Source organism: Cheilinus undulatus, linkage group 22 (genome assembly GCF_018320785.1).
Source record: "Cheilinus undulatus linkage group 22, ASM1832078v1, whole genome shotgun sequence".
NCBI classification, from domain to species: domain Eukaryota; kingdom Metazoa; phylum Chordata; class Actinopteri; order Labriformes; family Labridae; genus Cheilinus; species Cheilinus undulatus.
In genome coordinates, this window is record NC_054886.1 from 17,820,639 (window position 1) to 17,846,018 (window position 25,380).

Sequence of the window (25,380 nt, forward strand, 5' to 3'; positions counted from 1 at the left end):
CGCCTCCCAGACTGCTCAGCAACCGCTGTCTGAGCCGCTCTTTTAGCCTCTCTCCGGCTCCATTTCTTTCAACTTTTATTTATGCGTCAAAGAAAAGCACTTAGCATTCCTCCAAACTGGATCAGCCGCACTACTCTAGCAAGAGTAAAAACTTTTTTCTCTGAAAAGCTGAATTTTCTCTCCCTCTCTGTTTGCAGACGGAGAGCCCCTGGAATGGAAAAGCGAGAGGGGGCTCCAGCCAACAGAACCGCCCGGTGAGGCGGCCGTGCACTGAGCTGCTGAAATACCTGACAGCCACCGATGACATCCTGCTTCACGCCAAAGCCAGCGACGCCAAGAGCACCTGGGGAGGCGCCGGAAACAGGGACAAGAGCGGCCTGGGTCTCGGCGCCTCGTCCTCCTCCTCGTCGCCATCCTCATCCTCCACCTCCTCGTTCTCCTCCCTCTCCTCCACCTCCTCCTCCTCCTCCTCCACCACCTCCAAGAAGAAGTCAGCCGTACCATCTCAACAGCAGCAGCAGCCGCCGCAGCATCACCAGCGAGGTGAGAGCCGGGCTGCAGGCGAGTGTAGTGTGGCTGGTGTTGGGGCTGGGAAGTGGCAGCGTTGCACTCACGATGACGGGGTGGAGGAGTCGGAGGGCGTCTCTATCCCTGTCGGCCACAGAACCTCCACCTGCGGCCATGCCCGCCCCACACTGGAGCACGGGCCGCCCAGTGAAGAAGGAAGGCCGCCAGGCGATGTGGGCCGCCTGGCCGCCGCTAGGTTCATTAGGTATATGCATTCTTATTCCCTCCCTCCCCGAGAGGTGAGTCACAGCTGTGAGCATTGCCGAGAGGCTGCGGGCGCCACTCAGGCTAGCGAGGGCTTTGGCAGGCAAGGCCGTAGTGTCAGTAGTGGTGCCCGCCGTGCGCCGCATAGGCACATCACAGTGACTATTAGGAAAAGAGACGAGAAGAAGGGGCACCCTTTACTTAGCCAGCTGCTCACCTCCAAACAGAGGCCCGCTCAGTATCAAGCCCACTTATCCCCACCTAAGATCGTCCCTTTGCCCAGCGCCCAGAGCCAATCAGCAGGTAAGAGGTCTGAGAGCCCCACCCAGGCTGATTCAGAGGCGGAGGAGGAAGAGTCTGAAGGGACTGCTGATTGTAGAAAGCAGGCGGTAATTCAGGTTGAACAGCCTGACTCGGGGTCCCTGTTGTCACCCCTCGCCTTCGACTTAGAAAGCTGGGTTAGCCAGCCCGACTCAGAACTTGACATGGGCTTTGGACTAGATCTGGGTTGGCTAAACCATGGGGTGGATGTTGACCATGATGATGTTGATGATGATGATGATGACCATGTCACGGGCAGCCCCGCAGCGGCGCTCTCACAGAGCCCAACAAGCCCACTCTTCCCAGATACTAGAATTGCAGAGCCCGCCCCTCCCTGCATCACACAAGGGCAAGGGCACCCACACAGGCAGGCACTCAGCGAGCACCCAGACGACCAGGGCCACCCGTTGTTAGGTAATCATGACTGCATCCCCCCCACTGGCCTTATCTCTGCTCTCTTTTTCTCCCTCTCCTGCTTTAACCACTTCCCAGTTTGACTTCACAACTAACCCCTACTCTAATCCGAATCTAACAGTCATTCTGAGGGCAAAAACAAACAGCCTGCTAGACAATGCTTTCTGCTAGTCCCGGAGGCATTTGTTTAAGTCTGAATAAATGGAAATTTTGCAAAAAAGGAGGGGGTGGGAAAGAGGGTGAGCCTTGTCTTGCTACTTTTTACGCATTGTATCTAAAAGTCGACCTTTGAACGATCTTTGGCTGATTGAGCTGAGTGTGCTGAATCCGTACATTTAGACCCAGAGCCCAGGTGCTGCTCTTTTTAGCGGCGTGCTACTAAAAGCCACGTTTTTCCACAAGTCGGCCAGAGCCTCGGGCAACTGCACAAGCTTCCTTGACTCTCCTTTCTTCCTTCTTTTTTTCCCCCCTCCTCTGCTGTTGGTGCATGCGATTATAAACTTTATTATCCAGAAAGGGGCTCACCCACTGTCATGTGTCTTGTTTGTGGCATCGTCTCTTTGTGTATTTATTCCATTTCTCGATCTCTTTGTTGTCTTGAGCGGGGTATGTTTGTCTAGTGAAATACACACCATCACTCCATCCTGCCTCATAGAGTGAGCAGTCTAAGAGTAAATTGTTAAAACGGGGTCAAACTAAAATATGCATTTATGCTTTGTGCAATAGTGTCAATAGAAAGACTTTCTAATGGGTGTTTTTTTGTAGTAATAATTGCATTTAATAAGCAAATTTAAGATTAAATGTTGCAGAATGTGGACCTGTTCTCTTCTGCCTTGAGTGTCATACCTAGATCAATAATTACCCATGCTCCTTTGTGTTCTGCAGCCAAACCAACCACCTTGCCACTTCCTTTGACCCCAGAGTCTCCAAAGTAAGTGTGAGAAGTTTTTCCACCTTATACCAGGCAGAAAGCAGCAACAAACTACAAAAACAGAAAGCCAGAGAACACTATATAGACTAGAATCCAAGTTGAGGCATTTTTGTGACTCATTTCCATTTCTTAGATCACTAAAAACGTCTTAGATTCACCCTAAGGAGTAAAATGTTGTGCCTTTTTTTGTCTTCCAGTGACCACAAGGGATCACCGTTTGAGAACAAAACCATTGAACGCACATTAAGTGTGGAGATTGCTGGAACCCCAGGTAAGAATTCATTACCATTAATAAAAATAACACTTATCTTTGGGTATTCTCACTCCCCTGTCAGAGCTAATAATGGGTTAACTCAACCATCTTGATAGTACCATCACAGTTCAGGGTTCAAGGTGAAGGCGTAGGATAACTCTTTTATGTGCCCGACTATTGATTAGGCTTTCCAATCTCCTCAGGGTTTATTAGCAAACCCCTCCCCTGCCTCCCCCGTCTCCCCTCCCGTTACTGAACAGTTAATATGCTTTTCCTCTTCCTTTATCAGATCCTAATGCTCTCTGACTGACAGCTTACTTAGCGTACACATGATAGGGAAATTGAAATGGCAGTGTTAGTGTTTTAATTGGTTCTGGGATGTAAGTTAGATTTTTTTTTAGGTCCTTAGCTCTAAAAGAAATCACATCAGCTGTTTTAGGAGTGATTTTCCCAACATGTTTCAGCATCTGTTTTCGCCGAAAATAGATCAAATTAAAGCTCCTGTGAGGAAGCATTATGTTAAGCACACTTTGGCGCCCCCTGTGGACTAAATAGTTGTTCTGGTGCATTTACAAGCACCGAATTAAACAAAAAAATCCCCAGGAAGAATCTGCTTCTGATGCTGCTAAACACTTAATTTGACACCTACCCCATGCTAGCAGATCAGCAACTTCGAAATATAACCCAGGAGAAGAAATCAGTCTAAACGCTAAATGTTTCATTTTGTTGCTCTAATAGAAGCATTTGCATTAGTTTCAGTCCTTTTTTATTCACTTAAAAAAAAATCCTGACAGGTGCTTTAAGGTGCAGAAATGTTAAAAAAACAGGTGCCAGGTCAAAAAAAAAGGGCACAAACCAACAAAGTTGGGGGCATAACTCTAATCTAAAAGTCATTCACTAATATTGATACAAATTTCTGGGGCTATAAAAACAATATGTCTGCTTATTAGTGTACCTTGGCCCCTTCCAGTACTCATTTACCAGCAGGGAAACAGTCCCTGTACATACCTCATGTCCGTTGAGGGGAATGGAAATTTGTGGCACATTGAACCCCCAGAGGGTCTCCCTGCACCCCCCTGACCTTGGTCGAAGCGCCATTTAACCTTTTTGTGTAGATAAGCCTTTCAGGGTTAAAGGGGATGCCTGTTGAGACCGCGGTGCTGCTTAAGCTCTGGGGCAATCAAGCAGTTAATATTTCTTCCTGTTTTACTGCATGTGGGTGAGCCTTTTGACCTGTGGTCAAATCTCCGTTCCATTTAACAGATCCCTGTCAAAGAAAGCCCTTCACCTGACTTCACAAAATTTGGGATTGAATATTAGCAGAGAAGTCATTAGTCCAGGAAGCTCCGGGTTACTGAGCTCCTTTTACTTCTTAGGGATTAGCTTTTGAGTCTCGTGCTGCATGAGACGAATGGATATAGACCCCTCTAAGCGGGGGTGAGAGCTATTAGGGCCTGAGTTACATGTCCTTTGCAGATTTAGAGTAACATTCCACAACAATGGAGATTATGACGCTGTTACTGATAACCAGATGGAAGTTAGCCAGGAGGGCAGCTCCACCCACCACCGTAGAGGCAAGTCAGTGTTGGAACTTTCCATGAATCGCTGCCAGTAACATAATTTATTACTTTATGACGAGATGTAGTAGTGGTGGTTACTGTTTAGTAGAAAGATTTATCAGTTGGACATAAACCTGAACATCTTGTACTCAGAAAAGTCATTATGTAGCAATCAAAGCTTCTGAGGGGAGCTGGTTAGCTGGTTTTGAAATGTGCAATGTCTTTGGCAATTAGACTCCATCGTGATGACTTCATACTTGACAAGCTGATGAGGCAAACAGCAGAAATAAGAAAGCCCCCTATGGAGTCTAGACACTGGTGGTGTTGATAAGGGATGCAGGATCAGATGAGGAGTAGACTTCTGAGAAGCTGAACCAAGAAAAAAATGACGTGGCTTGGAAGAGGAGACGCAGGTATGCAGGATGAGATGAGCAGGAGACCTATGAGGTTCTGGATTAGATGCTGATGGAGGTGGCTGGGGTGGAGGAGGGTCGCAGCATCCAAGCTGAAACAGCAGGCAGATTTAAAACATGACAGGTACATGATGATTAGTTAAACGAGGATGTGGCAGAATCTGATTGGCTAAGAGAGAGAACGCCCGTAATCAGCTGATCACCAGAGCCACTTCTCCACTTCTAATGCCTGACATAATGCCAGTGGGTAGGTGACAGGAGAAGGGTTTAAAGCTACTGTGAGGGCCAGCTGGCCAGTTATGAAACAGGCTTAAATAAATAGTTATGCCAAACAAAAGCAAGAAAGAACATCTGCAAGAAAAATGGGCAATTTTTTATAGTTATTTATAGTACCTGAAACCACAGCAGGGGGGTAGGTGTCAGGCAAGGCGATTCACAGCACACTGATTTTCCACAGCAGTTATTCACAATGAGTGATATATTTAGACATAAAAAAATAGTAGGATGAGATTTTTTTTTATCAGAAAATGCCACTTATGGATGCACATGTCAACGATTAGAGAGGTGGTTATTCGCAGGTGGTGTCAAATCTGCAAGTGTTTCCCTCACGGGTGCTTTAATCACACACTGTAGAAAACCTTTTTATGTTCTCCATGGCAAAAGTTCTCAAATTAGGATTATTCATTAAAGACAAGGTGACATCTTTTGTCTTTCTGCTTTTAAGACTTTTGCCAGAGGGGGCGCCAAATCAACTGCAATCTAATTTCTCACAGGAGCTTTAACTACACAATATAGAAAACCTTTTTTATGTTTTCCAAGGCAAAAAATCTCAAAATTGGATTATTTATAGACAAGGTGACATCTTTTGGCATTCTGCTTTTATGACTTTGTCCAGAGGGGGTGCAAAATCAACTCCAACCTAAAATTTCTCACACAAACTTTAATCACAACTTTTTTGTGGTTTTTAATGGCAAAATTCTAAAAAAAAAAAAAAATGGACTTTTTATACACAAGCAAGATGGTATCTTTTGTCATCATGCTTTTATGACTTTGTCCTGAGGGGGCGACAAATCAACTCCAACCTAAAATTTTTCATAGAAGCCTTCACCACACACTGTTATCTAACCTTGCTGTGTTTTTCATGGCAAAAAAATTTTAAAAAGTGGATTATTTATCAAAAGCAGTCAACATGTTTTGTCATCTTGCATTTCTGACTTTGTCCTGCGGGGGCGACAAATCATCTCCAACCTAAAATTTCTTATAGAAACTTTAAACACACATGGTACAATACCTTTTTTCTGTTTTACATGGCAAAAAAACTTTAAAAATTGCAGTATTCTAGAAAGCAGGGTGACATCTTTTGTCATCCTGCTTGCATGACTTTGTACAGAGGGGGCGCCAAATCACCCCAAACCCAAAACTCCCCACAGGAGCTTTAACTTCACAGTGTGGATTTTGTTTTATAGTTTCCTTGACTAAAATCTTCAATTAGACTGCAGGATGATTCATTTTGTCCAAAAACAACCACTTCCACAAATGAAGGACAACATCAGGAAAGCCATAACATGCACAAAATCCCAAAAATCGAAGTAAACCTTAAATTCCTCACAGGAGCTTTAAAGAAAGTATTTTGTAAGCACTGCTGGTTGCATGTTTTTCTCAAAACCTCTCATAAAGGTTGAGTTAAAGTAACAACAGGCAGTGAAGCCCCCTCCCATGGGATCTGCCTAATCTTTGCCAAGCTAATAGATTTAGCCTGTGCTGCCGTGTTGTCTTTAATTACTGTATCTCATGACACCAGGGTGGTCTGTGTGTGGATATTTGCATGGCTTACCGCCGGATCAACTGTTAAAGCACTGAGCAGTTATTTGCTCCTTGCAATTTGCATCTTAAAAAACCTTTTTCTGCCTTCTTTTTTTTCTTTGTTGGTGTTATCCATGACTGAAGGGCACATATTTATCTAATTCTGATTTATTTCACCCCCATTGCTAATGGCACCTAGTTTATGAACCCATGCACACATTGTTTTGGACAGATGGCGCTTCATCGGTAAAAGAGAGGTTCCTCAGGCTATGCAGCAGCCCCTCTTTTTCTCTCCTGTTCATACAGTAAACGTCTACATCCCTATCAGACTGAGAGAAGAAAGAGAGAGGGGGTAAAAGGGAAGTGGGTGCTCCTTACAGACACATCCCGTTAATAAGTAGGATGCTAAGCCGTTGGATCAGACAATCCAAACACAGCAAGCGGCTTCAGAAACTTGCATATTTATGTATCAGGCTCCTTTTTTGCTCCTGTCTTCCCTTTGCACACTCCAACACTGGATTTGATACCAATAGCTGTCATTTGGTTGCAATTCACCAGCGTGTGGAAGAATGATGTGCATTATAAGAAAGGCAAAGAAGAGGGGAGAGCGTAGGTGTTTCAAAGTGCCTGAGTTTGACTCCAGTGAGAGACTGTTAGCGACGAGTGTGCTTGCGTGCATGTGTGTGGGCACATTTGTTCAGCGAGAGACAGAAACAGGAGAAGATGCCAAGAGAGGAAAAAGAGGAGAAGTGGAGATTGATCAAGGGAACAGGAAGAGGGAAGAAAAGCGGGTGAAGAGAAGACTAAAAAGGAGAGGGAGAATGAGAGTAATAGCGGCTGCTGTTTGTGTGAGTGCATTAACAATGCTATAAAGTGGGCTCATCTCAGGACTTCCCATATAACTGCCATCTGTTTGGTTGTAAATCTGCAGGAGGTGGGGGGAGGATGGGGGGCACATGCAGTAGGGACATGCCATCAGAAGAATGACAACCCATTGGACAGTTATGTTGTGAAAAAGCAGACGTTCCAACATGGAAAGGAGGTTTTTGGTTCATCTTGAAACGTGAAGGCGACCCATGGTTTTATCCGGATGAATTGGCCGTGGTCCAGCGTGGACATTTACGTGAAGCAGAGATATGATACATGTACTTCTTCATCGGATGTATTATGTTCGTCCTCTGCAGGGTTGTGTTGTTTTTCCTATGAAAAGGGATCTTTCCAAGGTCAGAGAGGAAGAGGATGGCAAGTCATCCGTATTACAGCACCATCATATTAAGTTACACCAAGCATTACATTAATCTGTCAAGATTGCAATAAAATAGAGATCAGGATTAGGCTGAGGGAAAGTGAATATTTTAATCAGGCATGTATCTGTGTCCACTGTCCATAAACTGACCCGGGAGTTTATAGATGAATGAGGGAAGGAGGGGGTGGGGGTATTTTGAGTGTGTTGGCATTATGATTCCATTTCCTTTTATTGACGCCGCCTTTCTCTCTCTTCTCCCCGCTCTGTAGGTCTGACACCACCAACCACGCCCCCACACAAAGCCAGTCAAGAGAATCCTTTCAAAGCATCGCTCAAAACCAAGTTGTCTTCATGTTCCTCCTCGGCCTTGGCGTGCAAAAGAGCCAGGCTGAGCGAGTCGGGCCCCGGCGCTCTGGCCCCGGCCCCAGGTGCCTCAGGCGGGGGCCCCATCAGGAAGGGTCCCGAACAGACTGAGCTTTACGCCCAGCTGAGCAAAGCGTCCCCCGCCCTCCCTTATGCCCAACACACATCGGGGGGTGGTGTTGAGGAGCATCACGGTGCTGGCAACAATAAGCGGGCGGTGCCACGCGGCTACAGTGACCATGACTATTGCCAGGCGTTGGCTGGCGCTAAGAAGGACGGCGGCACAGCCACTGTTACCATGACTACAGCGGTGGACATAAACGCTGCTGCTCCTTTGCCTCTTGCGGGCAGATTAGAGGACAGGCATGTCGAATGTAAGGACTCAGCCATGCCGGCGTCCTCGTCATTATCCTCATCTCCATCTTCTCCATTGTCAGCTCCATGTGGTCCTAAGCAGAAACACTTCACCTCTGAAAAAAAAGCAGTCCAGCTTCAGGAATTAGGCAGGCAGACCCCAACTCAAGAAGCCACCACCGAAGGGGACCAAACTCATGTCTCCAACACCAGCCGGAAGCTTCTGTGTGACCAGGAAATCAGAGCGGAACTCAATAAGCACTTTGGCCCCCCCTTAAAAGCCCTTTACAGCCCGGGTGTCCAGGAGAGAGAACCAGGCAGCAAACCCACTAAAGCTGCGGCCCCTCAGCCCCCAGAGGAGGGAGAGGATGGCTACTACTCCCAAAGGCTGCCTGGCTCCACCTACCTGCACCCTGGGTTCCTTCCCTTCCACGAAGAGCTGGAGCTCGGCGAGGGCCGCGAGAGTCGCTTCCTGTACCCGTGGGAGGGCACCCCGCTGGACCTACTCTTCGACTGCCCCCCCTGCTCTCCCTCCTGCTCCCCACCATCCAGCTGCTCCCCCTCACGAGGCTCCGTCTCCCCTCCGTCCTCCCTCCTCCTCTCGCCCGGCAGGCCTTTCTGCTGGACCGGCAGCAGCTCACGCTCCCGTTCTCGTTCCCAGTCTGGATCTCGCAGCTCGTCATCGCACTACAGGAGGCGCTCGCTCTCCAGCTCACCTGACAGACGCCCCTCCTCCTGGTAAGATTCTAAGTTGTGTTACATTCAGTTCAAACTCCAGAACAACATCCTGGCCAAGAGAAAACAAAAACTGCTGTGTTGGTGCACAAGACAAAAGCAAGGCTGCCCATAAGGGGGACAATAAGGGGGCCCATGGAGGTCAGGGAAGTCTTGATCCATTAAAAAGTTAATCTGTGATAACCATGTTTCTTCATAGCTAAGCTGTGATGTGCACAAACATCAGGATGCTAGAAAATAAAGTAAAAGAATCTGAAATAACTTAAGGTAAAAAAAAAATTAAATAAATAAATGATGGGCAGAAAATGGTGAAAAGTGGCAAAGGAGGATTAAAGTGGCAAAAAATTGAAGAAAAAGGAAGTAACGTTGTGTCAAAAATGAGTTTGAAGAGACAAAAATGGGTTAAGAAACGCAGAAAAGGGGTTAAAAATAGGTTAAAAGTGACAAAATGGCTTGAAAGAGGCAATGAAATTCGTAAAAAAAATAAGTGGTACAGAGTGACAAAAATTGGTTCAAAGAGACAAAAATGGGATACAAGCAGCAAAATGGGTTAGAAGCAGAAAATGTTAGAAAAAAATAGGCACAAAATGGTGAGAATTGGCAGAAATGGGTCAACAGGGACAAAAAATGCAAAAAAAAAAAAAATCGTGAAAGTGTCATTGTGGCAAAATGCAAAAATGTATTCAAAGAGGCAAAAATGGGATGCAGGCAGGAGAAATGGGTTAAGAAAGGCAGAAAAGGGATTGTTAAAAATAGGCAGAAAACTGTGAAAATTGGAAAAAATTAGTCATGGAAAAAATGCAGAGAAAGTGGTTACAGTGTGGCAACAAATGGTGTAATGAGACAAAAATTGGATACAAGCTGCAAAATTAGTTAAAACAGAAAAGGGTTAAGAAAAATTGGCACAAAATGGTGAGTATTGGCAGAGTGGAAAAAAATGGGTAACAGTGGGAAAGAAATGCTGAAAAAACTGGTGAAAGTGGTTACAGTGTATTAAAATGGGTTCAAAGAGGCAAAATGGGATAAGAGCACCAAAAATGGGTTATGCAAGGCAGAAAAATGGCAGAAAATTGTGAAAAGTGTCAAGAAGAGGCAGCTAAAGAAGTTAAAAGGAGTTAAAAATAGCAAGAAGATGTGGAAAAAATGGGCAATAAGTGGAAAAAAATGGCAAAACCAATGATGAAAAGGGGTTAAAAAGTGGCACGGTTAAGTAATTTGAATAATAACAACTTGACACACTTCTCAGCTCATAAATAGGGTAAATTTAGCAGAGGATGCTAGCACCAATGCTACTGATCAAACACACATTGATACCATCAATAAATCTCAAGTGGGGAGGGCCTGTTCACTGGGCTGTTCAGGGGCCCAGAAGAGAAGCATCAGCCTCCCCTTCCACTCATTTTGTCTGCAGAAAAATTCCTGAGTAGAGATGGGTTGAAACATCTCTGTTTGGGTTCACACATGCAGCTCAGCCAAAACATTTCCCAAATTTTTAAGACATGTGTGAAAGCACCATCACCCTTTTGGCTGCTTCCCACCCAAGCAGTTCAAACAGGTTTTAGAGCTGGCAGGGGATCTATGTGAGAAGTGTAAAACAGGCCAGAGATAGTGTCAGACAGGAAAGACCCCAGAGACTCTTAGTGTGAGCTCCTGACCTCCTGCTAGTCTTTGCTTGGCTTTGACTTAAAGCAGAATAGATTTGGCTAGTTATACAAAGAAATGTCTGCGACACAGATTTGGCGTAATACAGCAGGTGGCAGCTGATAATGAGGAAAAAGACAGGTCTAATGTTGTGATCTGCCTAAAAACAACACAAAAAAAGAAAAACAGAACATGAAACGTGCCAGAGGCAGTGGACTTTTGAACAGTATTAGTTTTAATCTCCAGGCAGGGACTTTTATATGAGTGTCTTCCTAACAATCCCCCCCTCCTCCCACCCTTCTTCACTCGCTCCTGTTTCCGTTTGATGCCGGGGCTATTGTTTTAAGCGGCAGCTGTTGTTTTTACTGAGTGGCGAAACCCTCCTCCTTTACATCCCCCAGAGATGAAAAGCCGAAACCAGGCGGTGGGAATGTCGTCGTCTCAACAAACCCCCCTTCTCAAAAGAGACTCCTATCATCATCATAGCTCTGCATGTGAGAACTACATTTCCCATGCTTCCCTTTGATCAAAGCCGAGTGGTTTTGAGTGGGTTTTTTTTAGCAGGAGAAGAGATGCGAGTAAATTCAGTTTGTCAGTCGTGCTTCATTGACTCCTCTGCAGTGACTCACTTTGTTTGCTTGATTACTTAAAGGTCAGTTTACCCCGCAGAGCCAATCGAATCACTTTATTCCAACTTCCTCACTTACTACACAATACAGTCTCGAGGTATTCTCTCTGAATACTCGGCAGGGATCTGAGCTCTTCCAAACAATAGAACAAGAAGCTTGAAAAGATAAATAGAATTTCAGCAAAATAACTCTCAAAATCCCTCCTCTGTGATTCAACTTTCACAGCGCAAGATCCTCCATCTTCGCAAAACTGACAGCGCTTTGCTTCCCCAAAACTTCTCCCCCCACCTCCATTATTCAGGTCTTCCTTCTTCAGCAGCACTTCAATAATTAAGCATCAGAAGCTGGAGGAGTGCAGGAGGGGGTACAAGCTCCACAGTGAGGCCAATGGGGGCCCACAGTATTGACCATTTCCCTCATACAACATAGATAGCAGGTGCGTGTTTATGCTAGCTCAGGTGAGGAGGAGACGAGGGAAAATCATGCACACTTTTCCTCAGCTGGGGGTTAGATAAGGACAAGGGATGGAGGGAAATGAGAGCTTTCATCTGGAATTAACCCAGTTTTTTATACCTGAATGAGTCCAGAGAATATCAAAGAAGGTGATTCTGTTCTGAGCAAATTAATCAGGAAGAATTAACACAATATAGTGTGGATTTTAAATGGAGAGGCAGTCTGAGTCTGGGTGTGTTTTTGTATATTTCTTGTGCTACTCTAAATCTGATTCCAACTGACATGATCAGTTTTTTCTCCCATAGGTCCCGCCACAACACAGATTCAAGCACTTTTCGTTCCAGGACTCACAAGAGCCCCCACCCTCAGTCTCGATCTCCTCTCAGCCGCAGGCCAAGGTGAGTATTTTAGAATAAATAATTCATATCAATTCAGTATGGTTAAATGGGAGAAATGGTTTTGAGACAACACTGTCAAGCCATCTTTTAGTGATATTAAAGAGTAAGAAAAAGGTAGGTATAGACTAATAATAATAGATATGCACCAAAACAACAAGTAAGATCCCTTTGGTATGTAAATATTCTTGGTAATAAACTGAAATCTGATCCTTAAGGCCATCAAAGACCTCTTTATAGTTATATTAAAATCTTGTGTGTTTTAAAAGCATTAATTTGCTTTATTTGTTGCACAAACTACGTACTTCTACCACTTACAGATAGGGTTGTGGAAATGATAATCATACATTCCTCTCAAAGTCCCCTGTTTTGCCATTCTAATGACGCTATCCATGCCTTCATGGCCCTTATGCTAGCTTTTCTTGTGAGCTTGGAACTTGGGTCACTATCCATTGTCTCTATGGATTAAATCCACACCAGAAACTCCAAAATTAAACTTCTTTCTATCAATTTTTTAATCCGGTTTTGATCGTTTTGACCACTAGCTTAGCATTAGCCACAGTTTTGAGTTCCCAAAACAGATGTCCCATGAGCTATGACAACCAATGGCAGACTGATCTGTCCCATTATGCTTTACCAGTGGAGAAGACGGCCTGAGTGGCTCATAATGGAGAGAAAGAGACACAGAGAGGCTGTGATGTGTCCCTCTGTCTCTGCAGCCAGTACAAAAAAGCTAAAGGACGTTTTTTTTTTTTTTTTTTTTTTGTAAATATGTGAATACTTTGAAGACTTTGTGTCAAAGATGGATTATTTTTCACTTTCTGGTCCAAAAGAGATGGGGAGATCAAGTCTTAGTCATTATTTTTACTGTCACAAATAAAAATCTTTAATTTTTTATGTCGGTTTAGGTTTTTTCTTTTGTCTTTATAGTCCTGTAACTTTTATTAAACACAAGCCCAGGATGCCCTGATAGAAAGGATGTTTCAAGCTTGACTGCACCCCACAGGGTTAATGTTTTTTAAGCTTTTTAAGACAGTAAGTTCAGGTGAGACACAATTCTTAAAAAACAGCATAGGGCTCAGAGGGTTAAAACATGCATATTCTGCTATTTATTTGTTGCTGGGAATGGACTGGGACAAAATTCTGACCAGGCATTTAAAGCTAACATGTCCCCTGAACAACAGCTCGGATTTCCTTTATTTGGAGAGGACAGGATAGTCCAGGAAATCAGGGAGCAAGAGTGGCAAAGGAGCCAAAGGTCAGGTACAGGCCTGCCTTATTTACTATTCTTTAAATTAGATATCCACTCTTATATGTCAGTAGCCTTTGTATAGTTGCATTTGTACACGTTCATTTTTATTGATTGTAGAAAAACTTTTATAAGCACATTTAATTAGTTAATTTCTAAAGATTTTGAAAGAATGGCTGAAATTTAGGGTTCTGCATGAAAACCAGTGTTGTTATACTGAAGTAATGATTAACTCAGTATCCAAGAAAACAAAAGAAATCTATGAACTACCTCAGGTAAACTGAGTAAAATAAATTCTATGGATGCTTGTCCTCTTCTTGCTTCCATAGAAGAGATGTTATGTCCAATATTCAAGGCAAATATGTTTAACTGATAATGTTTTATGCCAAATCCCACTCCTGCACATTCATGCTTCTCTTCAGAGTAAAATGGCACTTATTCAACTTGCGTAGTTCTCCATGAGCGACTGCAAAAGCAAGAGTTTTAAATGCATTAAAGTACCATCAAAGTAAAGAAAGAGAGAGAGAAAGAGAGCGAGGGACTGACACCATCCCAGCACTCCTCACTGATTTGGCACCAGCAGGCCTAATGACACCCGACAAGCCCGAGAGTCGCTCATCAGTCGAAAACTTAACGGACACGTCTTGTGCCAGTCTGGGGTGGTGGGGGGGAGAAGTTGCACTTTCTCTCTTGATGAAGGCCTAAGTAAGCAGAAAGTAATGACATGTGAAGTTGTGCTGACAGTTGCAGCTGCCCGGCTCCCCGACCGCGCTGCTCGCCGGCTCTCCCGCGGGCCTTTCCTGCAGGCGCCGTAATCATCACGATGGCGGAGAGACATCTTATTAACATGTCTATTTTCTTCCTCCTTTTGCAATCCCCTCTCTGCCATCAGTGAGGGGAAATAGTGGGCTACTCCTTAGTGGATACTGGGAATTGTTCTTCTACAAGCAGGGGAAGTTGAGGACGAAGTAGGACAATGATGTCACATCTCTTTCTCTTTTTTCTCCACAGGTATGACAGCTATGAGGAGTACCAGCATGAGAGGCTGAAAAGGGAGGAGTACCGGCGGGACTATGAGAAGCGGGAGTATGAACGGGCCGAGCAGAGAGAAAAGCAACGGCAGAAAGCAATAGTGAGTCAACCTATCTAGGTTCCACTTTGGCCTTTTGTTTTTAAATGTTTGCATTCCTGCTGCGCTGACATAAAACACATGCAGCCTCTGCTGCAAAAGCATCCAAAGTTACGTGAGACAGCCTTCAGCCCAGTGTACTGAGTCTCTATACTGAAGGAATGCATACAAAGTGAGTTCCTGAATGATTCAGGCGACAGGCCCTTCCTCTTTATCTCCGGGTTGTGTATTTTTAACATCTCTGTGGTCTGGAAACACTGTCAGCTCTTATTAATCACACCACGAGGCTCAAATGTTAAAATAGTCCAAAACAGAAACCGGACTGAGAAAGGGGGACAAAAAGGGAAACGGACACTGATTCTTTTCAGGGATGGATACATTGAGGTGACTAGATGGACTAGTTTGGCTAATAGCCAAAATATTGTTGGGTATTTCTCTTGTCAGAGGTGGGATTTTTGCTTCATGATTTGCTATTATGCTTATCTTTTTGGAACTACATATATACAAGACAGTGTGGCTATGCTAAACATTGGCTGAACATTAGAAACATGCATGTTTGCATAATCGCTGGATTTGTTTTCCTGCTTCTCTGAACAGCTGGTTCTAAGAGTTAGTCCAGCCTGACATCATCCTGGACCAAATGTTACATCATAACCTCCCTGTCCCCCCACTGTCCTCGATCAGCAACTCATCAGCTCTTTACTCTACTAATGCAACATTTCCAGTAAGCTGGCCACCAGTATAAGATAAATGAGGCATTTTTTTGAGTGGAAATCGTGTAAAAATACCCCCAAAGGTGTCCCAAACACAAGAAAGTGCGATAAAAAGGCCAGTAAATTTTGTGTCCAGTCATGGCCATTTCAACTTCAGAGTCTTGAAACTTTCCTAGCAATTTATAGTAAAATAACTGTTTCTTATCCCATCAAATTCTGCCACTAGTGGGCTCTCAACTAAAACAATAACAGAACAGGACAAATAGAGACCAGCAGTGCCACGCTCCACCCATCTCCACTTTGTAACTCTTGTTTTTTGGCATATTTACTAAACAGAAAACCAACATTGAGTTTTCATTCAGAAATTTCTCAAAATGAGGGATAAGTGCACTGAAAAAGGCACTTCCTGTTCACACTGGAAGCAGTCATGGACTTGAGTGTCGCTTCCAGCACAAAAGTGCATTCTGGGACGGCTTCAATCAAGAATGTGGAAGTGCAGTTTTCAGGGCATTTCTCCCTCTTTATGAGAAATTTTTAATGAAACCTGTTTAATAAATGTGACTTATGAGGTGCTGTTTTTATTGAAAAAAGTGCTAAATTTAAAACAAGAAGTAATATTGAGAAGGAGGCAACCTAAGGCTTCCTCCATAAAAAGACACATCCTATGACAACATTTAAGGAAATATCTGAGATGGTGTAAGACCTTAACTAAAAGATTGTATAAAATATGAATGGTCCTTTTTTAATGATTTTTTGGGGGATTTTGCCTTTTTTCTGATAGAACACCTGAAGATAAAGAGGAATAATGGGGAGAGGGGTTAGGGGAAGACATGCACCAAATGTGTGCCAAGACCAGGAATCGATCTCTTTAAATTTTACCACTTTAAATTGTTACTTTGGGCAAACCTCTAGCTTAGAAGGTTTACTTGACGCCATTCTGCCGTATAAGTTGATTGGACATAGACCAAAATATAACATTGTAGAGACTTGTTAATGCAGGGGTGTCCAAACTTTTCCACTGAGGGCCACATACAGAAATATGTAAGGATGAATCGGCCACTTTAATACCTGGAGGTGAGGTATATGACATTGATTAACTCAAAAGCAGAATAAAGGAGGAGCTGGGGTGGAGGAGGGTTGCAACAGCAGCTTGCAGAGAGTAGCAGCAGAGCTTGACCAGGCAAGAGCAGTTTAAATAAGGCAGGATTAGAGTGAATAGCCAAAAGCGCGCTTAAAGCAAATCAGCTGGCCGTCAGCTGATGAGGGTTTGCATTGGCCTGCAGATCGGGGCAGAGCTTGATCCCATAGCCTGCCCTAACTTACACTAAATGCTTGATTTAATGGCTGACAAAGCAAATAGACAATGATATCCAGGTTTTTGGGGATACAGTCAGATTTCAGGGGACCCTGTTTAGCCCTAGCTTCTACTTGCTGTGCCCCCAGAATACTATTGGTACTGCTATTTGCTTCCTTAACCTATCAGGGAGTTAGAAAACAAGATATTGTTATTATTTTCATTGCCAATATATTTACCATGTACAGAGATGTCTAAATTTAGTCCCAAAAGACATATCAATAAATCTGTCTTGCCAAGATGTTTGTTTACAGAACTAGCATGGTAGCACCATCTTTTGCTGAGACTATGAAATACAGAACAGTCAAGAAAAAAGCTTCATGTTTGTTAGCCAGATTTCATTTTATTTCTGGAATTTGGACCGCGGGCCACATTTGGCCCAGGGGCCATAGTTTGAGCACTACTGTGTTAATGGGTACAAGAGATATACCCTGGCTTAGCTCCAGTGTGTGGCTCCTTTCCTGCTTGTCAATCCCCACTCTCTCACACAATCTGCTGTCCTCCTCTATAAATAACGGTATAAAACACTCCAAAATAAGTCCACCCCTCATTCTCCTGAACTCATCTTTTCTATATCTCTTTTAAAATGCAGCCACATTTCTCTCATATCTCGACGTCTCGGTGTGAAATCACTCAGAGTTTCCTGCAGCGACCACCACCCGTTGATAAAGCACACATTAAATGATGCAGGAATGCAAACCTGGCTTGGCGTGCATGCATATTCAGAGATGGAAAAGACAAACAATTATAAGCAGCGGAGCTCAAGCTGTCAAACAAGGTTTGGGAGGCTGGGCGGGCGTGCGAAGGCATCTCTTTCTGTCTGTCTCTCCCTCTCACTCACAAACCCACACAGGATCCCCTTAGGGTGCCATCAATGAAAGGCCGCTTATTTATCAGTTGTCAGCATCTAAACCCCCTAATTCAGCAAATCCTTTTTAGCCTTATGTGAGCATAACAGAGAGGTATAAAAACAGTCATCTGTAGTTAATATGTATTCTCCTTTGCTATTTTACATAAGTCTAACTGGGCAAAGGTGAACTCAAGGCAACTGATTTACACACGTGCCCCCACTTCCCCCAAGACCGCTTTTAAAATTTCAACAAGCCTCAGCGGATGTGGCTTTTGTATTGGCAAGTAAATGAATGAATAAATAAATAATACTGGTGGTACATTATAGCCGCCGGCTTGTGCGGTATTATATGATTAGCAGATGCAATTAAACTACTCAAAAGCTGTAATTGCAGCCCAGTGCGGCTTGTTCCTAAATTATTCCACTATGACCCCCAATGTCCTCTGAGGTTCAAGGAAATTCTTGTGTTTTTGCCCCGTGGCTCTTAATGCCTCTCTCTTTGAAATGAATACCCGTGTCATATTAACAGACTCCTTACTTAGCAAACCTAGCCTGAGTGTTGTGATTTTGACTCCCAAGTTGAGCAAAGAAAAAGGTTTCTTGATGTATAGCTGAGTCACTCCACCGCTTTATTTTTAGACTTCACAAAACTTAAGACATGGCATCATTTGATAAAAATCACTCTGCCTCCGGTTGATGAGTTTCAGAGAAAGGGGGGGGGAATTGTGGTGCCAAGGCAGACTCTATCTGCAACTCTATCAGATAACAAGCCGAGCCAATCACAGAGGAACACAGACGGACAGAAAGAGAAGAAGAGGGACACACACATTTTTTAAAAAAAGCACGAGGTTGGAGTAAGGCTGAAGTATCCACAGGAGTGATCAAGACCAATTCGTTAAGACTGGGTGAAGAAAGGGAAGGGGGGAAAAAAGCCCACCCCCCTTTTTAATCTGTCTTTCCTCTTTAACGAGCAGGAGGAGAGACGGGTGGTGTACGTGGGGCGACTGAGGTCCGACTGCACCCGGACAGAGTTGAAGCGCCGCTTTGAAGTCTTCGGCGAGATTGAAGAATGTGCAGTAAACTTGAGGGACGATGGGTAAGGAACTTTTGCATCTATATGTAAGTTTGAGGTGATACGAGGCTATAAAATAAGGAAAGTGTTGAAGGTCTAGAACAAAGAGAGTTTGTGCACTCTAAAAGCATCTCCTGCTCCATCTACAGCGCCCCAAAGATACACTTTTATTGATTCTCCTTTGCATATAAATAGCGTGATCGCCATCTAAGACAAGGCCCCCTCTGTGTTGCGGTTATTGTTTGTTGCCCCTTGCAGCATCACTCTGACGTGCCGTTTTTCTATTCCTGACCAGGGACAATTTTGGCTTCATCACGTACCGCTACACTTGTGACGCCTTTGCCGCCCTTGAGAACGGACACACCTTACGCAGGTCAAACGAGCCACAGTTCGAGCTGTGCTTTGGCGGGCAAAAGCAGTTCTGCAAATCGCATTACACAGACTTGGGTAAGTGCAGCTTTTATTGTATGGTTTTCATGAGGAACACAGAGGTCATGCAAGATTTTTTCTTTGCAGAAAAGGGAGGGCTTGGCATTTAGGGCTCAAAAGGAAACAAAATTTTAGGCTTAGGTTTAGGCACTAAGGCTAGCTCCATTATTCTTGAAGAAGCAACACAGGTGTGCAGATGTGTTTTCAAGCCTGTACAGTATACCTATGGGTGTGGGAATCGCTCTTAAAGGCATGAAGGGTAGAAGAGGAGCAGCAAAAAATGAAACCACAGGAGAAAAACAGGCGTGGTAAAGAAAATAAAAGAGGTGAGGATGAGGAAGGAGGGAGCAAGGTTAAGTCCCAGCAATCCCTCCCTCCCTCCAGAGTGGGCGTCCATCTGTTGCCAGCTGTTGCAGCTCATTTACATCAAGGGGGGGGCCACTTTAAAGCCTACACACTTATGGATACCTGCTACCTTCGTAGGAGTCAGGAGGGCGGAGGCGGTGTAGCAGAAATCATCCAACATGAGTGAGCCTTTGGAGTAAACATGCATGTACACACATAGCTGCTATATTGATCAGAAACGTATATCACAGTCAGAAATCTGGATGCAGCTGAGGGTCGAGTAATGCATATTATAAATAATGCAGGATATCAATGAAATGATGCCCCATTTTGCAAGAAAAATGCTGCTTTTTGTCTTTTCTACACGGCATTTTTTTAGGCGGAGATAATTGAGCAGCCAGATTAAAGCTTAAAGATCTCAATTTCATGGGGACACATAAGAAAAATATTGACTCTTGGTGTTTATTTACCAGCAAAGTGCAAGATCAAGAATGTATAATGCCCAGCAACAACAGGGTCAACAGGTCAGCCAAAAGAAAAGAAGCACTTACCCCAATAAATAGAGTGGTTACTATACAGTACATTTCCAAAGCACATGCTCCAAGCCATCAGCTTTTAAAGAGACGACATGATGAGAAATTGACACACACAGAAACAGTTGCTAATCCGAAAGCCTTGAGGACAGACATTATGTTGAGATTGACTAATCAGTCCACTGAAATGGAAAAGGAGCCTTCATTCGACCGCCTCTTTGTCAGGAGTGGGCTATTTTGGTCGTCCCCTCACTGATAGCACAGGATAAAGATTGAGAGGGAATAGTCTCCCCCCTGCTTGTCTTCTCAATCTTACAGACCCCTTGCTTCTCTTTTTTCTTTTTTTGTTTTCGGAGACACTGTCCATTAGTTTAAAGTAGAGCACCAGGGTATTTTTCATCCCTCAAGGTGCTCAGTGTGACACAATCCCGCCCGTAGCCACTGCATTAGATCACGACTGGCGTCTTCCAGCTGCCATGGTCACTCCCATTTCTCAAAGCTCTCGCCGTGTGCTGCTGGGCCCTTTGGGGGCCCCATTTGTGAAGCTGTCTGTTGGCAGAGATAAGACGCTCTTTATGTATTATCAGTTGATCAAGAAAAACAGGAAGTATGAGAGAGGGACGAACGGAGAGATATGCTTTATGACAGCTGTTTGTGTGCAAAAATGCTTAAATCTTGGATAGTGGCTAAACTCTTGTAATTACTATAAAATTACAATGTAATTACAATGTAATTACATAGTAATATTACAGTAATAAGTAAAATTACCTCATAATTTCTCAAGGTGGTAATTACCCAGTAATAACTTGAATTTTTACAAAGTGAAAACATGGAAATATGGTAATATTAGATAATTTTACCATATTTTCCTACTTAATATTTCCACTTTAATACAAAGTAAAAATAAAACTGGCTGTAGAACATTTTGCCAGGAAAAGCAGTCATCTTGAATGTACACTGATTATTTTAATGTGCTTTGTGACCACAAGAGGGCAGACAAAGTGTCCACAAATGAGGCCAATGGGTCTCAGTTAAGCAAAATTATATGTATATCTATTACATGGAACCCAAAATGTAATGTCCTCACATGAGGACACAGGGTCGTAGGAGGTTAATGGTAGATGAAATTGATGTGAGGACCACATATGGCCCCGGGGCCCCCAGTTATCCACCCATAATCTAAAATGATCTAAAAAAATATCTTCATTTGACTCTAATAGCTCTAGTAAAGCTCCCTTGAGGAATTTTCCACTTGTATTGATTTTAGCACCCCTTGTGGACAAGCATTAATACCTATGACATCACTGATTATTTCCTGTGCATTTTCAAGAATTGATTTTTGACAAGTTTTATGCCTGATTTCTTTGTCAGTTGAATGTTTCTCACAACCACATCATGTGACATCTACCCTGTGGTAGCAGTTAAGAAAATGAAAAAGATAATTAAAAATAGCTAAATATTATGTTTTTTATGTTCTTATTTGCTATTTTAGGTCATAAGAAAGGATAATTATCATGGTCAGTCTGTTTCATAACCAGCTAAAATTTCCCAGCAGGAGCTTTAACTGTAACATAAACACGTAGCTATGTTCCAATGGGAAATGATGCATCTCTTCTTTAACTTTCAGACTCCCACTCGGACGACTTTGATCCAGCCTCAACAAAAAGCAAGTATGACTCCATGGATTTTGACAGCTTGCTGAGGGAGGCCCAGCGCAGCCTGAGAAGGTAACCAGTTGAGTGGCACCCGCTGTCTGTCACAAAGAGGGACTTCTGATACCTCACTGTTTGTTTCTCGCTCCTTTGAACGACGAGACTACCACAAGTTTTACACTCTATATCATAGAGTATGGAAGAATTAGTCTATAGACCTATATCAATATAAATGAATATATCAAAAATAAAGTTTACATGAACATAGCTGCTGGAGAGACGGGAAGAGACGATGCATTGTGGGAAAAGCCAGTGAACCCTCAGAACCTGGTGCACAGGTTTACTGCTGTACAACCATCAGTGAACGAAGAAAAAGACAAACTTTGGTGATATTTTTTTCTCCAAGCACTACAATACCCACAATTCTTTGGGAGCGTAAAACATGCAGCTTGTTCAGCCAGATTTTTTTCTTTTGCTGTTTGATTCTTCTTCCTTTTTTTCTTTGAAAATCTGGTGTTTGGATCTAGTGTTACATTACAAACCAGAGTAGGGAATTGTATCTTGGAGGTAAAATTCTCAAGGTAACATTGTTGTCTACATTTTAAGGAGAAATGTAGCTGTGTATTTACAAATACTATAAAAAGGAATATTTTTATTTTCTGTACATATTGGATAAAGTTCTTTATTTGTTACAGCTATGCACTGTAAAATGCAGCCTTTTTTTAAAATGACGAGAAAATTTCTTAATTCAGAATGTCGATCTGTAGTAATTACAATACTGTAAGACATATTGTACACCTACATGATGTTTAGAAGACATGACATGATTGTAAAAAAGAAAAATAAGATGCTCATTTTGAGGGAGCATGTGAACAAACGTCCTTTTTTAAGTTATTTTGTTGGGGAAAAAACAGTCAACCATGTATAGTTTTATCTGTTTATAACGTTTTTTCTCAATCAGTGTTTTTGCTTAAACAACCAGTGTAAAATGCATTTTTAACGTGTTTTTCATGATTGTAAAAAAAAGGTACCCCATTTTTTAGTAATTATTTCAGAAGCAATCACTATATATATATAGATACACTTCTATATCTATATATAAACTCAGATTGATTTTATTGCTTTGTATGATCACTAAAAGAAAACCTTCAATCAGTGCAAACACATATTTATGTATTTATTTTAATATTTGAATCAAAGCTATTTATGGGCTCCATTCAACATGGCGTACCTCATGAAATTGTTTATGTTGTCTTTCGATTTATGTTATTTAAAGCTCAATCACTAGACAGGGTGTACAATAATGCTTTCTTTTGGGATAATAGTAATAATAATATTACCTTCTATGCCTTTCCAGAACAATCACTCCATTTTTCTGTCTTTTTATCATCTGGTTTTTCTTTCCACACACGTCACGAAGCAATAAAATGATTTCGCGGGATTTTTTTTTTTTTTACACCACTTGTTATCGCTCCACTCACGCTTGATTATGTGAATGCCAAACAAAAAGTTTACAATTTCCTTTTCCTGACTTTTTTAAAGATCTTGTATTTGATGTACAATATAAATATATATGATGATACTACTAATACTATTCACAATAATTACAAGATGATTAATAACAATAACAATGATGATAATATAAATGACAGAAAAATATATAAAAAGCAATAAATTATTTTTCAGAATTGTATTTTAGCTCCTACTGTTGTGTGATTTTTCGGACTTGACCCATTACCCAGCCGCTGCTAGCTAGTGCGCTCGCTAGGACTTCATTCCAGTATGTCGGCATCACATCACCACGTGCGGTAAAAGATAAAAAATGTCCTTGCTCTCACTTCTTGGTCTTCCCTTTAAGATGTAATTGAGTCTATGTGATTGTAATGCACGCATTACCTTGTGACATCTGTGCGATAATACGTGACTCTTTAACTCCACCGTATGTGTAACAAAATGTGTCGAGTTGTGTGTTGTGTAGTTGCATGGCTATTCCAGGATGATGTTCCACTTTGGGTATCTGCGTCTCAGCTGGCAGATTTTAAATGACATTCTATAAGCCTACAGAAAACTACTCAACGACGTATCGCATGCCGCACCACTTCCCATCACCCACACTCACAATCCAGATATCACAGCCGCCGCTGCTACATGACATAAAAGGTAACCTTGCGGTTTCTGGTTCAATTAATATCCCGTTTCTTGCGTGCGCCAAGTAATGAGAGAACCAGCTTCCATCACAGGAAGGGGGCTTTTGTATGAAAGCTTCTGCTGATCACAGCCTTCCTTTCATGGGGTCTGACAAGAAAACGGTTAATTTTATGATGCAAAGAGACAAAAATTGGTGGAAAAAAAGAATGAAAAATCCCTTTACCTGTGTTTTAAGACATTGTTTTACTTTCTGTATAGCGTTTGGGTAATGGTGTCGTGTCCCATTTGATAGATGTGGCTTTAATCATTGTAATAATAAAAAAAAAATGCTTTGTAAATTGCCTAGAGTAGCAATATATTATACCACCTTATGGTTCAAATTTCAACTGTGGCGGACTTTTTAATAATGTGACCTACTATGGAGGACTTTGCCACTGCTTAAACGTTTGTTGGGTAATCATGTTTTTTTTGGAAGGACAATGTGTATGTTTGAATGTATGTGATTTTCGGGAAAGTGTGTGTGCGTTTCTGGAAGTTTGTGTGTGTGAGTCTTGGGGGGGAAGGGAGGGGGGTCGCTGTGGGTTGTTACCTGTTTGTGTCCTATCCACGTTGCCTTTCTGCCAAGTCCTTACCAATGCCTTTGTGGTTCTACCTATTGTACGACTTTCTTGTGAATTTTATTTTTTATGTGCAATTCTCATCAGCCTCACCATGCCAATAAAGGGAAATGTGTTTGAAAAAAATCCGCCTTTCTTTGTGTGATGAATGTCCCTATGATTAGATCACCTCTCAGTCAGTGCTGAGCAGGTATAGCCAAGAGTTTACTGGGCCCCTGACAACCCAGAGAATAGACCTCCCCCAGTTTTAGTAATGGTATCAGTGTGTGTTGGATCAGTAGCATTGGTTCTAGCATCCTGGCAAACAGTTATCTCATTTAGGAGCTGAAAAGTGAGTCAAAGTATTATTGGGTCCTGATGTTGGAATGATATGTTTGTGGTACTTTTTAACCACTTTCACCACTGTTTCAATTCATTATTGCCACATCTTTTTACCACTTTGAACCCATTTTTGCTGCTTTTCACCCATTTATGCCACTTTTTATTGCCATTTCCTGCCCATTTTTGCCACTTTTAACCCAATTTTGCCTTTTTTTCACCCATTTCTGCCACCTTTTAACCATTTTTTGCCCATATGTGCAACTTTTTTGCCTTTACGTTACTTACCGTTACTTTTGGTCCCATTTCTTCATCATCTTTTTGCAACTTTTTCCTGCTTGAGCCACCTTTTACCAGTTTTTTTGCCCACTTTTAAACCTTTTTTTCTATTTTTTGCTACTTTTCACCTTATTCTTCCCTTTTTTTTAACTTTTTTGCCACTTTTATCAATTTTTTGCCTTGTGCAACCCATTTCTGTCATTTTTAACAACTTTTTGCCCACTACTGCAACATTTTTTTTGCCACTTTTTAACTCAATTGATGCCAGTTTTTGCTGAATTTAACCAATAATTGCTGCTTTCCAACTATATTTATCACTTTCTTGCTTCTTTTAGCATTTTTGCCACTTTTCACCCAATTTTGTCACTTAGCTACTATTTTGTCAAATTTTTGCTCTGTTTTTTTCAACTT

General features: G+C 42.5%; 1 protein-coding gene across 5 annotated transcripts in view; it reads left to right on the plus strand.

Moving 5' to 3' along the window:
- The window catches only part of ppargc1a (peroxisome proliferator-activated receptor gamma, coactivator 1 alpha), a 418,523-nt gene extending 394,420 nt beyond the window's left edge, over positions 1–24,103 (plus strand). For 4 of the 5 annotated variants that reach the window (XM_041779709.1, XM_041779710.1, XM_041779711.1 and 1 more), the window contains exons 5-13: positions 198–543; positions 2,392–2,437; positions 2,635–2,708; positions 7,981–9,166; positions 12,192–12,284; positions 14,542–14,662; positions 18,551–18,672; positions 18,944–19,095; positions 21,583–24,103. In XM_041779709.1, the coding sequence (XP_041635643.1) occupies positions 198–543; positions 2,392–2,437; positions 2,635–2,708; positions 7,981–9,166; positions 12,192–12,284; positions 14,542–14,662; positions 18,551–18,672; positions 18,944–19,095; positions 21,583–21,686 (2,244 nt within the window). In that variant the 3' untranslated portion in view covers positions 21,687–24,103. Of the gene's footprint in view, positions 1–197; positions 1,507–2,391; positions 2,438–2,634; positions 2,709–7,980; positions 9,167–12,191; positions 12,285–14,541; positions 14,663–18,550; positions 18,673–18,943; positions 19,096–21,582 lie in introns of all 5 variants that reach the window. The other variant, XM_041779708.1, reaches the window with a different exon arrangement.
- Positions 24,104–25,380: the final 1,277 nt, after the last annotated feature.